The 17203-nt window shown below is 34.4% G+C and overlaps 1 protein-coding gene across 4 annotated transcripts in view; it reads right to left on the reverse strand.

Annotated features, from left to right (window-relative positions):
• Window positions 1–599: 599 nt before the first annotated feature.
• Window positions 600–17203, reverse strand: part of LOC100745754 (tyramine receptor 1) — a 101142-nt gene continuing 84538 nt past the window's right edge. For all 4 annotated transcript variants that reach the window (XM_003492460.4, XM_012390229.3, XM_033322968.1 and 1 more), the window contains 6 exons: window positions 13691–13920; window positions 12439–12576; window positions 5231–5343; window positions 4196–4529; window positions 2537–2837; window positions 600–1544 (listed from right to left, as the gene is read on the reverse strand). In XM_003492460.4, the coding sequence (XP_003492508.1) occupies window positions 1354–1544; window positions 2537–2837; window positions 4196–4529; window positions 5231–5343; window positions 12439–12576; window positions 13691–13846 (1233 nt within the window). In that variant the 5' untranslated portion in view covers window positions 13847–13920 and the 3' untranslated portion in view covers window positions 600–1353. The remainder of the gene's footprint in view (window positions 1545–2536; window positions 2838–4195; window positions 4530–5230; window positions 5344–12438; window positions 12577–13690; window positions 13921–17203) is intronic.

The raw sequence follows: 17203 nt of genomic DNA on the forward strand, positions 1-17203 counted from the left end.
TAGAGTTTTGAACTTTGAATTGCGTTCTAGGTTTTATATAAGTATACATATAATTAACATTAATTGTTAGATGTTCTGAACTGGGATAATTCTTATGGAATGAAATTCTATTACTTATGCAATAATCGAATTTTATAAACACGTCATCTTTTTCTCTCTATAATAATAAAAATAAGATTGAAATACAGTTCCAAGGTTTAAAAGTCACATCAAAAGAGTTCAAAAAATCATATTATGTTTGTTTATACAATTTGATCATATTTACTATTTACGAAAGTTAATTTTCTATGAGATGCTAATTAATATAATTCCTTTTTGTGTTAATAATCTCGACTTACTGGAGTAATAATTGCCACCTACTTTCATCGCGTATTAAAATTTTTACTCCCTCATAATGTCTCCTTTTGTGTCGTGCGCGGTAGAACGCACCACTGTGCTAGGCTGAGAACAAACAGCTTTTGTACCGAGGCAGCTAATTAATTTCTCATTGTGTTAATTTGCTGCGATACCAGCGTACAAGGCCGGTATTGCGTAATTAACACCTGAGCGCAAAGAAGCAGATAGAAGGGCGTAGGCATTTTAAATGAAATACACCAATGGGACGTTATAAAATCCGTATACTTGCATACTTTCTACATCAACAGATATCTATGCGTCGATAAATACAGACAGGATACTTTAATGACAAAAGGAAGACTATTTCCTACGATCGATTATTATTTATTGTTGTTGGGTTTCTACGAAGTGGATCCGCGCGAATAATGTTCATGTATACATGTTGATATCGATACAACCGAATGCAACAGATATGTTGCCACTATTTTGCTAAATAAATATCCTTACTTCTCTTTTGTTCGCTATGTTAGTCGAACGAATATATGAATTGTGCAGTCATTGTGCGTGTGGTATGCGCGATTGTCCGATTACAATGCTTGAGATGTGCGAATAAGTGTATTATTCGGATAAGTCGGGATTTCAGTATTAAAATAGTAATTTTTTCTTTTCTTGCGTTGTACTATGGAGAAAAAATTCAAATTAATTATAATTCTTTCCTTGATCTACATTATATTTGACTAGAATTCCTATTATATATAAAAATGTCTGATAACTGTAAACGTATATCTCTATACCTGTAATGGGCGGTGAATGTGTGTAATATCTTCCGAATAATACAAATATTCGCATATTATACATATCATTTGACTGTCATTAAATTATGAAAAAATTCAGTGACGTTCGCGAGATTGCACGTTTCGTATAAATTACATGAATGTGATCGATGTGATTAGCGCTATTAAATAAATCACAGTGATCCTCTTTACGATCACGATCGAAAGATATTCGTTCCAACGTTCATTCCCCGATTTTCACGTCCTCCATGTTGTCCTTCTTCCAATTAGTCGGGGCTGGTAATTTCCGATTGCTGCGATCCAAATTAGTTCTAGTTTTGAAGCATTTTCGGCAAGTCAATCGCCAGAATGCAAGCCTGAAGTCGGCCGAGTAGAAGGCATAGATGAATGGATTTATAGCCGAATTAATCCAGCCTGAAATAAGTCAAAAAGTTATTAAACAATTTAATATAACTATTCATTTAGGCTTCTAAAAATGTTTAACAATACATATATACATATATTAAAGTTGATGATATCTCGCAGTGAGAAATAAAAATGAAACAATTGTAATTTAATATATTACGAAATGTGAAATGTATACATATGCCCCTTAGTATTAAATGCATAAAATATTCTTCATTACAAATACCTCCACATTTAATACCTCCAATATTAAAGCTTTTATTGTCACCTTTGTAATAGCTATGAAATTAGAATGTTTTGTATACTAAAAGGGAAGAGATGATCATAAAATCTACCATATACTGTAGTAATGCCGAGATGCGTATCCCATACAATGGAATTGGAATTTCATTGGAAAGTGGTTATTGCTGTCACTAGCCTATTCCACTTACTTCGTACTTTTGCGTTTCCACTTATTTTGGTCAATAAAACATAGTCTGTTCGGAAAAAATTCCGAACTACGGAAGAGATCCGAAAGTGGGTCGACCACTTTATCACCTTGAAAGTAGAATCATTTTTTACTTTTATAGAATTTTACTCTGATCCGAAAAATATTGGAAGCAGTAGATAACGAGGGATAATTTAACCAGCTCAGCTAACTCCTCTAACTAATTTGGATTATGTCATTATAAAACATCGATAAAGATTTTCGATGTCGAAAAGAAATTATCTCTACTTTCACAGGTCTTTTATTAAAAGTTTGAATGTTGGATGTTGAAAGTAGAAAGTAGAAATTAATTGCGAAGAATAAAATCAAGTGAATGTTAGTGGTAGGGAAGCCTTGTTATTTACTTTTTAGACAAGAATTTACATAAACCCATAAAGGGGGATGTACATCATATAAACCCCTTAATGAGGACCAATTAATTGTAAAATTCCAACAAACAAGCTGTTTGCATAAAGTGCACAAATTGACCACGATTCTCTATCGAGTACAATTTCGACTGCTTTATGATAATTACCTAGCCAAGTTAGCGCAGGCATCAGAATATCTGGTGGTTCCATAGGCACGAAAGGAGTGGCCAAGTAGAGGATGAAGAATGGTAACCAACAGGCGACGAATCCACCTACGACCACTGCTAAAGTGGCAGCGGTTTTTGTCTCTCGTGCAACTCTGTTGATGCAACTCTGCTGATGGCTGCGGACAATCCCAGACCTTTTGCTCGTGCTAGGAGGTTCCGCTTCGTCGGATGCCCTGTCGCATGTCACGCTACTGGTTACGCATTCTGTTCTTCGTACTCTGATGCTCTTTGCACGCTCGATCTGCAGAAAATTGGAGCAAATTGAAATTCTTCCTAGCGACAAATTGGATACAACAAAATAAAGTAACAAAGAGAGATGGGACAGTGTACACGTGTACTTTTAATTGTACAAGTGCGATATTATAGTATCTTACTTTCCAGAAAAATTAGTTAGTGTTCGTGAAACTTCATAGGGATAAATTTATATTATTCTACAAAAATATTAAGTTTCAAAGAGCTTATCAATTTTTCAAGATTATCGTAAAAATATCGCAGAGATAGGGTACAAGATTTCGGTGTCACTATCGAAAGCAATATCGAGCAAGTCTGCGCTTCCATATTCATAAGTTTCGCATTACCTTCTGAAAATCTGTCGAGTGGTGTCATCGTAACAGGTTTGTAAGCATTAGTATCAATAGATTGAAATTGCGAATCGATTTCTCATTTATAATATATACGCTTGTCAGTCTTTCCGAGCAAACTGGACTGCGTCTGATTCGTTCCTGCAGTTTCTAATTGCAATGAGTTGTAGAATTTTCGAAATTCAACATTTTATTCCAGATATTTGATTCATCATCCGAAAAAAATGTTCTTGTCTTGTTCAACGTTTATACAGCAACGTATTAATTAAATATATTATATAGCTACATTTTATTACTTTGTTTTTCTTTTAGACTTTACAAAATCATAAGATAATTTTTTGCACTTCTACGCATCGATTACACATATATATTTTGGATTGTACTGATCGATTCATTTCTTCTAAACTCTATTGATTATAATTGATTCAATATTATTACTGATTAAAATTTGATAAATTGGTTTGGTGTATCGACTATAACAGATGTTCGTATAATTTTTCAGTGCACTCTAAATTTCTTCTCATTTTTTTTTCAAGTTGCTCAGCACACGAGTTATATCCCGTATGCCTTCAGGGAAACACGTTGTGCAAATAGGTATTTTCTCGTTGGAGATGAAAAGTTGCGTAAATTAATATAGCCAGAAGCGTAGGAGTTCATTTCCAAAGAAAGCGTAATGATGCTTTACAGATGCTTGGTGCATAAAAATGTGTCCTGTTAATTAGAGAATATACTTTCCTTCACTTCGTCTTAATTCTTCTTACCTACATTTTTCTTTACTTGTAATTGTTTCTGTATTCACAGAATTGAATCGAAAATATTTTTATAACCATAAAGTTTTGTATAAATATTTCATTAAAATATAGATAAAGATTATTCGTTTTCTAATGCTCAATTGCTCTAGTAAATGCAATAAAAAATAACAAAGTCTCTAATTTTTAATTTTTTACGCTTTCGAACAACCTCCATCTTTCAAAGAGTTCGGAGAATATAAGAAAATAATCTGTCAGAGAATGCTTACCAAAACGTTGCGACGTGGTCGAATGTTTTCGCTCTCGGTGGCTTCGAGATTTCTGTGTCGGCTGGCAATCACACAGGATATTCTGCCGTATACGTAAAGCATTACCAACATCGGTAGGAAAAAAGAACCCATCGCGGAAAATATCACGTATGAAGAGTCCATGTTGTACGAGCATTTTTTAGTGTCACGATTCGTCGCACGTGGAAAGCATCCCAGCAGAGGTGGACTGGTGATAGCGCCAGCTAGCACCCATACTGCGACAATCATCAATCCAGCCAATCTCTTGCTTCGTCGTCGTCGGCTGTATATCAGCGGTTGAGTTACGGCTAGGTACCTTCGATGAAAATGAAATTCATTTAGGAAGCACGTGGGAACAACTAAGCGACGAATTCAGATGGAAGTTCTTAATTAAAATAAATGTAGACCCAGTTCACACCACGCTTTTCACAGTTTTAGTTGTAAATTGCAGAGAGAGAGAAAGCGTTATATATTTGAACGAGTCTAAGTTTGATGAGCGCAATTTAACTTGGAAAATGCAACGACTTATAAAAGATAGTTCAAGCTATAAAAGAAATCATAATTGTACACAATAGAATTGTAATTGATGAAAGTTTAATAAATTTCATTAATCTCGTTACTTGTTTCCACATCGCAGCGCCACAAGTATCGAGGTACGCACTGGCTTGACCGGGAACTTCTAATTTGCAGCGACACGGCGCAGCTATATCTCTACGTTAAGCACCGCTCGATATAAATCGCGCGGATACGAAAAGCTTGCACGTGATCGGCCAGTTAATTTGTACCGAATCGGTTCCTCTCAGTTTCAGAAAATCTCCTATAAACTTTAAACGATTTCGTTTCTACGAGGCAAGAAGACCGGATTCTCGTCTACTAAACGGGAAACTTGTACTTCCGGTATTCGATCATCGGCCTACGTAACTGGCGTTGGTCACTCTATTCGCGCGCAGTAAAATTTCTTGCGGTAATCTCGTTCCATTTACGTGCCATGATTCGGGAATGCGGCCAACCACTCACCTGTCTATGGATATGGCGCATAACGATAGGATGCTGGCAGTACAGAGAAGAATATCGAGGGACACCCATGAGTCGCAGAGCACCTCGCCCAATTGCCAGGTACCACCTGTGAGCTTCGTCAAATTTATTTCATTAGACACCTTGTTCAAGTTAGCTCGTTAATGAATGCTTAAATGTACATGGATTTGTAATTGACACATCGAGCATTAAGCTATAAACGATATCATAAACTGGGGAGAAATTGGCAGGATTTTATAAGATTTTATCGCGTAGCAGGAAATTTAAAATATTTATATCTTATTTACATATCTTATTGTAATATTACATTCTCTATTGTACATATGTATAGGCATTGTTGCGTGTTAATTGGCTCGATTACGAGATAACATTCGTAAATGTTATGTAAAAAGTATTAGTAGTGAAGATTGTATTAATTTACAATTATGTTGGTATTTCAATTTATTTTCATTTTAATGCGTAATTCGTTCATTGTTTTATCTTTATTCGTTTCAATGGTAAATTAATTCTTTTATCGATTTTTCCTTTTTTTTAACGTTCCATCCCTTGATCTGCCATTTACAGAGAATACTTGGTTGTATCTGCTGATGTGATACGCAAATGTTTTATTAACTCGAAAATTCTTGACGCTTCTAACATAATAAAGGCAATGTTTATTGCCTTTAGTACTGCACCTCATGATTATGATGGGTAGCATCGGTAGAGAAAATCTGTTATATAAACTGTTTATTTTCAAATCAATAGAGTTGTTTTATACGTGAAATTAGATAAAGCGGATGAAGCATATTATTTTCTTTCGAAACAAATCCATTTGTTTTGAACACATCAAAGGCTCACGGTGACGTCATTGCACCAGACGTCTACGCTTTTAGTCTAACATGATGGCATTCACCGGCTAAATATACGTGTTCGTAGCACTTAAAAGGGTTAAACAGCCGCGAGCTGCCCGTCAAGCTCATTCACCTGAGTGCACACAGGCCTACAAGACTCCAATCTCATTGTGGCGTTGATTGCTTCGCGAGTGATAGCAATATAGTTGGTGCCAAAAACATATCACGATTATAAAGTTAATCAAGTATTGAAGTTTAAATATTCGGCGTGATTAAGTAGATTAACAGATATCTGAGAAAATAAAAATCTGAAATCAATAACGCTTCTTTAATACTTATTTATATATTTCGGCAGTGTCGTGTTCAATTGGAATACTTTGCGAATATTTTCATAAAGTGTGCGAATATCAGATCGTTTCTGCGTGACAATTTTGAAATCTCGAGAAATACGCGCGATCTCGTTGTTTTAAAAAATTCAGTTAACTGTACATCATTTTACAAAGTCTTATTTGGAATTGATTAACGAAGGGATATTAATTGTCGCTCATTTCATTCTGAATTATACCTAGAGTAGCATGTTAAATTAATGACCTAATAAATACGTAATAACGACATAATAAAACTTTCTTTATGAAACGGTCGCATGTTGTGCGGCCAACAGATGCCAACCCGCATCATTGTAGAACTAATCTAGATCCGTTGTGCAACTTTGGCCATATGACTATTGCACAGCATGGTCAAATACACAGTGTTTCACTTACAATAAATGCTTTACAAAAAGTATATATAACCATCCAAAGTATTCGGACATCTGGTGCAATTCGATGAAAAGGTTTGCAGTCCGGTTATAATTTTAACAGAAATTGTAACAGAAGTTTTCGAAGTTCTGTCTACAGGTACTTCGATATCAGAATGAATCGATACTCTTACAAATGGCAACGTTATGAGAGCCAGAAAAACACTGTATATCTCACAAATATTATTTTATCGTTTCCACTTGCAATTCTTTAGAAATATAATATTTGATTTACAACGTTTTGTAGAAAATTACGATAGTGGACTTCAATGATGATCAAGGAAAATGACGTTAAGAAAATGCAGAATTTTTGGCTAGATGCTCAAAAAAAGTTTCACGCCTATTCGACTAGTATTCGAGTCTACTTGCAAGTATTACTTCTTTTTCTTGAAATATTTATAGAGAGTTTGAATCTAATCGACCAATGTTCGATCTTATTTGCGACGTACTTGAGCTCATCAGTAGTCTTTAATAATGCCCAAAGGCAGTTTTCGGATGACGACTAAAGTCGACGCTACGAACAGAAGGGTTAAAGTGGACCATCCGACAAACACAGTCAGGCTGACCCATGAAGCACGAAAGAGACGCGCGCAAACTTCCGTTAGCTTTGAAAATTATTTGGTGGAGTATCTCAGGACGCGGTGATATTTGAAGTTTGTTTTCATTCGTTTGCCCTTACCGTGCACGCGGTGTTCCATTTTAATCTGTAAATGGATGAAGGAGAAAGTACGTAGGTTTTAGCCGATACAATTGAACTTAACGGGTCAGGATTGGATAGGTAAAGCCAAACCGAGCTGTTTAAAGATCGTTCTTATTTTCAGTTTGGTCGAGTTGGGTGCTATTACACTTTGGTCTAGAAAACTTAGTTTCCACTCGCTAAAGTTATTAGAGAATGGTTTCAAAACAATTTCTGTTTTCCATTAGAGTGTAGTACTATAAGTGACTACTTTAAACGTTTCTCTACCTCTCTCAAACTTACATTGAACACTGTTCTCAAGTTCATTTACTAAGTAATAATAATTAATTAAATGAGGATAATTAATGATCAGGTGATATAATAATACATAATGATGTAATAATAATAAGGGAATTAAAGGAACAACGAGAGGGGTTAAGGCTCGTTATCAGAATGACACGAGACTTCTAGTTCACAACCGCGACTGATATTTCACTGTCGAAGAATTCCTGCTAACTTGTATAGAATTTATCGGTGCAATTTGTCAATAGATAACTAAAAGTGGACCGGTGCATCAGTGTTACCGACAGAGATTAATGATAAGCTGTTAAACACTCGTTATCACGTGAAATTTATTTTACTTCTGACTTGCTCGATATAATGCTGCTTGTCGTTGTAGAGAGAAACTTTTATCACCCAGAGATTGAGTTTACTTAAGAAGTTATTTTTTTGGTCATAGAAGTTTGACTTCTTCTTTATTCTAAGTTAGTTAACCTATTTTTAACGTCAGATGTTTTCGTATAATCTTCGAACAAATTAGATATTTAATTTAAGAATTCAAGAATGTACAGCTTCGAATGTATCAAATTCATTTTCTACCATCTCTACAATTAGTTAATAATAATTTAAATCATAGTAAGCAGTAAATCCAGCATATGCTTCATTATGTTTTATTCCTCTTCTTTTTAAATGTCTAATTGTCAGTAAAATATACTATCACAAAGCTCGTTCCGAAAGGCGTCACGTGACGACTAGCTTAATGCTTACTGCGACGAGATTTAATCTCGTGCAATCTTCTACAGGGCTGACAGTTTTTCATATTAAAAAAAAATAATTTTTTTTAGTAGTGATGTTGTGTATGATATAATTTAAAGAAAAGGCACGCGGATAATTCCATGTTACAAACCTGGCGTAGATAGCATAATTCGACTCGGTTTTGCAGAAATTATTTCGAAAAATGTAGGCGATGAAAGAATCTAATGCACAGAAGGACGTCACGTACGTAAACTTTTTATGTATGGTAAAAAGAATAATTATACCGGCGCATAAATTAAAATAATTCATGTAAATCTATGCAAAAATACCACCTGTATTAATTATAACATTGGAATTATTACCATGACACTCGAAAGAGAATCTCCTTATTTAAATGAAAGTATTTTTTCGCTGTTGCATTGTTATAAGATGTTTGATAATAACGTACCAACATTGTAATGATACAATCTCATTTCACAATCACTGCACTCTTTCATATTTGTTTCATTGAAACACAGTATCATACACTTTAATGCGCAACACTTTCAGATTAATGTTTTGTACCTTGCATCATTATTCACATCGTAATACTTTTCATCTTACCTTCCTTCTGTAGCGCGTAATGCAACAAAGAGACGTAAAAGAAAATGTGGAACATCATTGTACGTGTTTCCTTTCTCCAGTCAAAGGACGCGTGGGTGTGTTATACATGGTTCAGCTTTGGGCGTGTTCAAGCCATTGTACGCCTTTTAATACTTTATCCCATTATGTAGAATGTAGAATGGAAATCTCATAACATCTCGAGATGACGGATTCGTTTAGAAAGAATGGGCAACGGAATAAAAACTCTTTGACTACAATTTCGAAAGTTTTGGTAAGAAAGCTTGTCCCCGTTTGCGTAACAACTGTATAATTTCATTTGGGAACATGATTCCTGCTTTTTTGCCAGCTTCTAAGATTTGGCAGTCGTTTGAGAAGATGTACGGAAGCTTTGCTTTTCAGACTTTTGATTATTCATTAAGAATTTCCGCCGTTTATACTTTATGACCATAATGATGACATCGATAAAATTATTATACGGATTGAGATACGATGAACGAAATTTTTTATGAAAGTTACATATGAGATTTATGACAAGAGATTTCAGTTTTATGTACCTTTAAAAAATCCAACTAAAGCATATAGCTACAGGCATAAAAGAAACACCATGTTCTTTCATATACGAATTCACTTTGTAGAAGTAAAGCCAGTCGTTGGAGATTGAGACGCTTTTATTTCGATCTTCACAAAAGATCCGATATGCGAAACCGTTCACGTAAAAAGATTTGCCATAGAAGAAAAAGAGCAGCAAATTATCGGTCTATTAAAAATAACTTTTTTATTATTTATAAGATACAGTTTTTATTTGAGTTAATTTCAATCAACCTTATCATTCGTAATACGAAACTAAGTAATATAATCTTCAAGTAATATAGCCTTCAATATATCTTCAACAATAATTTCAGCTGTCGATGACACTTCTCAATTACTATTTACAGACATTCAATGTACAATTGTATACCTGCTTATGAATCTTAGTAGACTCTGCTTTAATTAACATCCGGCTAATTGTACGGAATGTTTTAATTCGTTTGCTGAAAAGAGGCTGCAAATAAATTATTCGTAGTCTAGAAGAGTGCTCTCGCGATTGACTACGACGTTCGTTATTCTCATTGGTATTCCTTTTTGCCGACGATGATGCGCAGTGGAAGCGCAACTTTTATCCAAGCAGTGCAACTCTTGATCGTGTTATTTTGTTACGCGAGTTCTCAGAGTAACTATCTACTAGCTGGCGAAGACTTAATTGACACCGGAAATTACGTTACTTCACGGTCTCTTTAGAATGAATTCACCGTGAGAATTAACCGCAGAATTCTTACGATACTCATTCTGATTCTCGTTTCACAGGAATATAAAGATATACAGCGCCGACAAGAGGTATTTGTACAGATACAGTTTCCAGCCATCTGAGGCACAGTTTCCAATGGGGCGTTTTCTTATATCACTTTTACAGTATCAACGCTTTTATTAATACGAAAAGACTACTAAACGATACAAATTTCAATATACTTGAATGAATCTAATTTAATTAGTATATAAATATTACAAATACTATGGTGTACAAATACTCTTTGTCGCCGCTGTAAGTATCGAATGTCGTAACGTATAAGAGAAATATAATAAATCTTTCTCCGTCATTTTCCACATACACATATAAAGTGCTTGATATTTACGCGAATAAAAGATGCGATAGAAATTCAACGTTCACGAAAATATAAATTTGCATATGAATGCACAGTCCAGTCACAACGATACATACCAATGTTATATCATAACGACCTTGTATTTTCTAATACCAAAGCTTTTTAAAAAACGCACTTTAGTAGTTTCTTGAATGTGTTCCAATAATTAGTTCAATTTTTTTAAAGTAATATATATACTTTAATTTGTAAGTATGTTTAGTTTTTTAATAAATCTTTTTGAACGAGATCAAGAAGTACCATTGAAAAAAAATTATTACAGGAAATAATTTGTAAAGGTTTCCTATTATCTGTACTTATCCTGGAATTAGAACATATAATCGTGCTAAGCAAGAAAAAGTGATCATTCCTAGTGAGAATCATGGACATTAAGAATCGTCTCCGTAGCATTCGGTTGATTGGATAGCGCTCGTGCCGTATCGAAGAGCATTCATTACGGACCAGCTCTGCTCCAATCTATATGCAAAATTACTTTTCGCTCTTCAAGAAGAACGAAGGATCAGTGTTGGTAATCGTCACGTGACACTTTGGAGCTGAATGGCCAATACGTTAAGAAAATAACGAGAAATCTGTGATTCATTTTTGGATGGTTACAAGTAAATGTGTTAATAACAGACTTTTAAAGCAGAGATGGAGAGCTTCGCAAATGTTACTCAAATTATTATTTATTCTGAAATGATTTTACTAATATCGGTATAATTCAATTAAATTTTATTATATCACTCTCAATATTACTTTTAATATTCCACCATTAAGTAATTTATCTTTTAATAGAGTACAGTGCCGCGACGTAAATTTTGTTCCGGTTATAATTTAGTTTAGAATTTTCGAATTAGAATATTTATATTATTAAACTGACTCGCTGATTACTTTTGTACATAATTTATATATTTCCATCGTGTAAACATGCAACGAGGGAGACCGTCCGTTGCCTGCTGTGGAACGTTTTATGATATAATCTAGCATTTTTAAAACGCTGGTACGCGTGAACACCATTAACACAGGGATCATTTATAACCGTGACCTCCTCGACTTTTATAGCATGATAAATCGTTCCAATGTTCTCAATCGCAGAATCCCACGAAATCTCGCGCTGTTGATTTACGTAACAGCGATACATGCAGAACTCCTGCACGAACAGCTTTGGCTTTTCAGTAGAAAGGCACGCGAGGTTTCGTACGTTCTCATAATCGATCAATTATCGTTGATCTGTACTACTTAGTTTCATTGCTGTTCCGTTTTATCGCATTTTCGCCACAATTTTTATTTCTCTATGTCTATATTTGGTTTCTCCCTTTCTTGTCAGTTTATTTCGAAAAACTTTTATCATTTTTATTTTTCTACTTGTATTCGTTTCTCAAATCTTTTGCATTTATTTGTTAATACTTTTGTATACCTATATAGCTGATATAGCAACTTTTGTATACCTGATATTGCTGTTCTTTATTTCTATTTTCCCATTGCTATATTAATTTTTTATTTTTCCCTTTTCTCTGTATGCCTATACAGGATTCGTAATACTCTTATTTTTATTTTTAAATACTTTTATATACCTGCAACAATACCGCCGGTGGCATCACAGCCAAGCCAACCAGCAAATCCGCAGCCGCCAGGCTGGACACGAAACAATTAGTAACAGACCGTAAACGCCTAGTTGTTATCACAGCGGCAATTACTAGAGTGTTGCCCACCTGCCATACAGTAAAAAATATACATTTTATTTTATGAAATCGATGAAATAGTGATTGATGGACACTACACTTAAAAAAAAAGAAAGCGGGAGAAGTAGCAACCATGGCTCTATGTGTATATTGTGGCTAACTAATACATCACTATAGTTATATATTCTACATTAAATACGAAATTTTAAAATCACTATAAAATGTATGTAATTTATAAAATGGACAAACATAAATGGACGTCAAATTGAGTTTTAGTTTAAAACATTGTTCGCTGGTTGTTTGAATTAATTAAGTATTTATTTACGATAATGTTCATTGTATAGTTTGAAATCACGCTCGAATTGAACACTGAAACATGCGCCATTATCTGTCAATATCATTAGAGATTCATTCAAAACGTATAAAAAATCTCCTGTGATCTCAGATACTTATATACGGGTAACTAATACTTCTTGAATCAATCGATACTTTCGTGTATCTCAAACAACGTTTCTTTGCGGAATTCAAGATACCTAGAAAAAGAAGGCGTAGAGAATAAATTCCAACTAAATCAAATTCCTCTTGCAATCTCAACACATGTTTTAATATTCTATCCACACACGAAAAGGATTTCTAAAACGCTTCAAAAATCCGCAAAATTCGGTACACTGCCGCTCAGAAGTATCCAGACGCTTGTCTACATTTGACGAGCTGTATATTATAATTACAAAATCATAACTAAATCAAACTGCAATAATTTTGTTCTTCAATAACGAGGATAAAGTCTCCAGAATTAATAAAAATAATATATGATATTATTTGCTATATTCTTTAATAGATAATTTATCATATAGTCTGGTGATTCCATAGAAGCGTAGCAACTGTTGCATCTAATTGTTAATTCATCCTTAACTTCTGGATTTTGAGTTCAAGTTCGCATACTATTACCACAAATCGAGCAAAATGTCCGAATACTCACGAGCAATGATATAGTTGGACAAAACAAGAGAATATAGAATTTCAACGATTTTCACGTGTTTCCTACAAGCAGTTAACATTTGTAGGAAGCATCGAAATCGTGTTTCGCTAATAGTCTGAAACAAAGCCGTCTTAGAATCAGATCAGGCGCTTAATTATTCCTTACTATAGTGACGATGATCAACATGATGAACAGCCCCGCCAAAACGAGATCCGTCCAATTCGGTAGGTAGTATTCCGATTGCGTATCTCGGTCGACCGTCGACACCGTGTGGTTCCATTGATAAACGTCCCCATAGTAATTGGCCGTTTGATTCGCCATGGCGCTTTACCCCCGGTCCATTGACGATGACTTCCGCTCAGCAATTTGCACATTTCCGTGCATCATGCGGCCCCCTGCAAGACAATATTTTCGCTTCGATAAAAGATAAATGATTTCCGCGATGATCGGGGTATAGCGAAGGTTCACGTCAAGAGAAATCGTCCCTTTTCAATGTACTTTTTCCACCGGACCGTACATCGTACGGGACGATTCCGGAGCTTTATTGTCGCGAAGGCGATTCGTTTTTGATCGACGGAGCAAGATTACGGTCCGAAGAAAAGAACAATGCATTTTAGAGGAAGCCTCTGAAAGGGTGTGCTTAAACGTCTTTATCGGCCCTTGTGGGTAGTTGTATCGAGGATGAAGTTAGATTACTTGGAATATCCTGACGAGGAAGAATATTGCTATACTGTATATCTGTAACTGTTTCCTGAACTTAGAAGGGCATTTCTTTTTGAAATTTTAATAAATAAAATTTATTAGGTATCTGAAGATAGAAGTTACGGAATTATTTACTTTTCATATAAAGCAGAGTTATATATTTATAAATTATAGCAAAACGACAGTTGCTAATAATAATCAATATAATTAGAATTCCTTTCGTGTCTAAAGAGAGAAGCTCATAAATAGATCTTATCATAAAGACGATCAACAAGTGGATTTCATTGCTTAGAAAAATAACAATCAATCGTCCCTTCCTTTCTCGCGAATATCGAAAATTCAATGGACATCCAATTGATAAAAAGCGTATATTTTCATTCGCTAATTAGACAAGCATATACCATTGTTCCATTCCTTCAATCTGTGTACCATGAAATTTCCGATCTTTCATCTATCTATGTACACTGTGTAAACGCGAGATTCATCCTTGAATTAGTCATACATCTTCATTCATATTCATATTCAACGAGACAAGGTAACCGACGAATAAATTTTATTGAAACACATTTGGGTTTATAAACTGTCAAACCTGATCTGTAAGTCAATATCCAGATATTCTACATAGAATTATTGGTTTATACAACGCGAAGCGAAGAATCGAGTTAACTGACTGACCTGTCGCTTTGCTTTTTTACCGTGTATGTGTATACTCGAAATAAATTAGCGAAAGTAAATGACCTGTACGCGACGTTATGGAGGATCCGAATTATTGTAACGAAAGGAATGAGGAACGAGGATACTTAGGAAAATAAAGCGAAACGTACAAAAAGATAAGAACGGAGGGCTGGCTGCATGGGAGTTCAAAAACCTTTCGGATAAAGCTGTAGATGTCGGTTCAGGTATTTCGTCTGAAGGACTCGTTTTGTTCTTCCGTTGCCATGATTCAATCGCACTCCGAAGTAATTGGTCGATACCGTAGTAGATGAGAATAATGATGCTAATCTTTTACTATGTCAAAAGTTCCAACTTCATTCGAATTTTAACTTCAGTAGAATTCCATTTCTATGACAGAGATTATTTAAACCTGTGGCAGAGACAAATAGTTCGTATAATATGGGTTCACTGGTTCTCCCCATTTCATACGATTTTTCATTTAAATAATAGGAATTAGCGTTCAGATAAATGAGTTCAATCGGCTATAATTCAGTTAATCGGGCAGTAGGTGAAATTTCGTTCCGATAAATGGAATTCAGATAAATGGAGAGTGCTACGGTACTTTATCAGTATAAAGCATTGTAATTTCGCATTTATTCAGATATTTTTCGTATGTAATATAATAACCATTTGACCTGGATACGCGAGACACGTACCTGCACGCCAAGCAGATTTACTTGCCTATGACGATCACAGATATGATCATATTCTACTTTGCTTATATTATTTATCGATCTCCATGAATCTAATATAAGCTGTGATATCTTACGTTTAAAAAATATATGTTGCCCTTATAAGCATTCATGGAACAACGAATAAAAAATTAAACATTCATTTGATTAACATTCAGATAGAATTTTTAATATGCGTATAATAACGCTTTGTACTTTAAGAACTTTCGAATCACTTTCATTCGCGGGCAAATGTATTTGCAAAAAACAAATAATTTGTAAATAATCAATTTGTAGAGAATTTCGAGACCCATGGTAAATGATCTTAAAGATCAGGCCGGCAGTAGATTTCTTGTTTTCCACAGTCAACAACAATATAATGAAATCATTTAAATGCGAATAAATTAAGATCTATTAAAGATTTGGTTCTAGTCGTCCTCAACAATTTAATACTACTTAGTAGTAGTTAATTTAATGTTCTTGAGATAATTATTGAAATTAGGTAAAAGTTAAGTTAAAATTAAATTGAAAGTATCTTTTGTCTGTTATACATTGTAAAATGCGTTTTTCCACCTTTCTATGAGAGCTGATTTAACGCTGTCAACAAATAGTAAACTTAAAACTTTGTTATGCCAATACTGCGGCAAAATAGATTACTATAGAGGGAAGAATGCACTTAAAAGTTTGAAGAAAATTTAAGGAGTCTGCGTCTCAGTCTCACGTAACGGAAAAGATAAATGATATTTACATTCTTCTCCGCTTTTCCTTTGAGTTATTTTTTGGTACCTGAGTTGGAACGTAAGTGGCATAAATCTAACACAATGGCCTTGTTTGTTACACATTTCTAGATGCATTACGATGCGACGTTTAGTTCACTACGTCGTGCGTTTAATATTTTTCAGCAATGAAAAACACGTTTTATTCCGACTGTTGACACGCGCAAAGAATTAAGTTGCGTTACATGCTACATCACTTCGTTATTAATTATTAACTTAAATTCGTGTATCCAATGAGCGTATGATTAAAATTAATTACATTTCGTTCTCATGAATGTAGTGATTGGAAGTGATTGAGCGAGTGTAAATTGATATGTTAATGTGATTACAGAGGCATAATGATCGAAATGTATTTATACAATTATTAGATGTATGAATGATTAAATGCAGCTTTCTTAAATGATTAAATTAAATTAAGCAAATTTTTAACAGTATTGTTATTCCATTGTACTAGCATTTGTTTCCATGATACTGACTTTCGTATATGTATATCTTTCATACATACTTGACTTTATATTCCATTTCATATCTTTCATATATATAAGAATTTTATTACTAATATGGAAACGTAGTATGTTTGTAACAAGCGGCAGAATTTTTGGTGTTAGGAACATGCTACCAGGATCAAATGCTTGAATTTAGAGTATGAAAGGAGAACATCATCGAAAGATTTGGGTAAACGTGACCGAATAAGTTCTGGGAATATTAGCATAGCTTGTCTGAATTGAGTGGAAAAGACCGTAGAACACAGAACGAGAAAATGTACGAATGTTAGGATATATCCATTTGCTCCCGGAGAGATGCTGCGGCATGGT

This window comes from Bombus impatiens, unplaced genomic scaffold (assembly GCF_000188095.3).
Source record: "Bombus impatiens unplaced genomic scaffold, BIMP_2.2 scf_0739, whole genome shotgun sequence".
Lineage (NCBI taxonomy): Eukaryota > Metazoa > Arthropoda > Insecta > Hymenoptera > Apidae > Bombus > Bombus impatiens.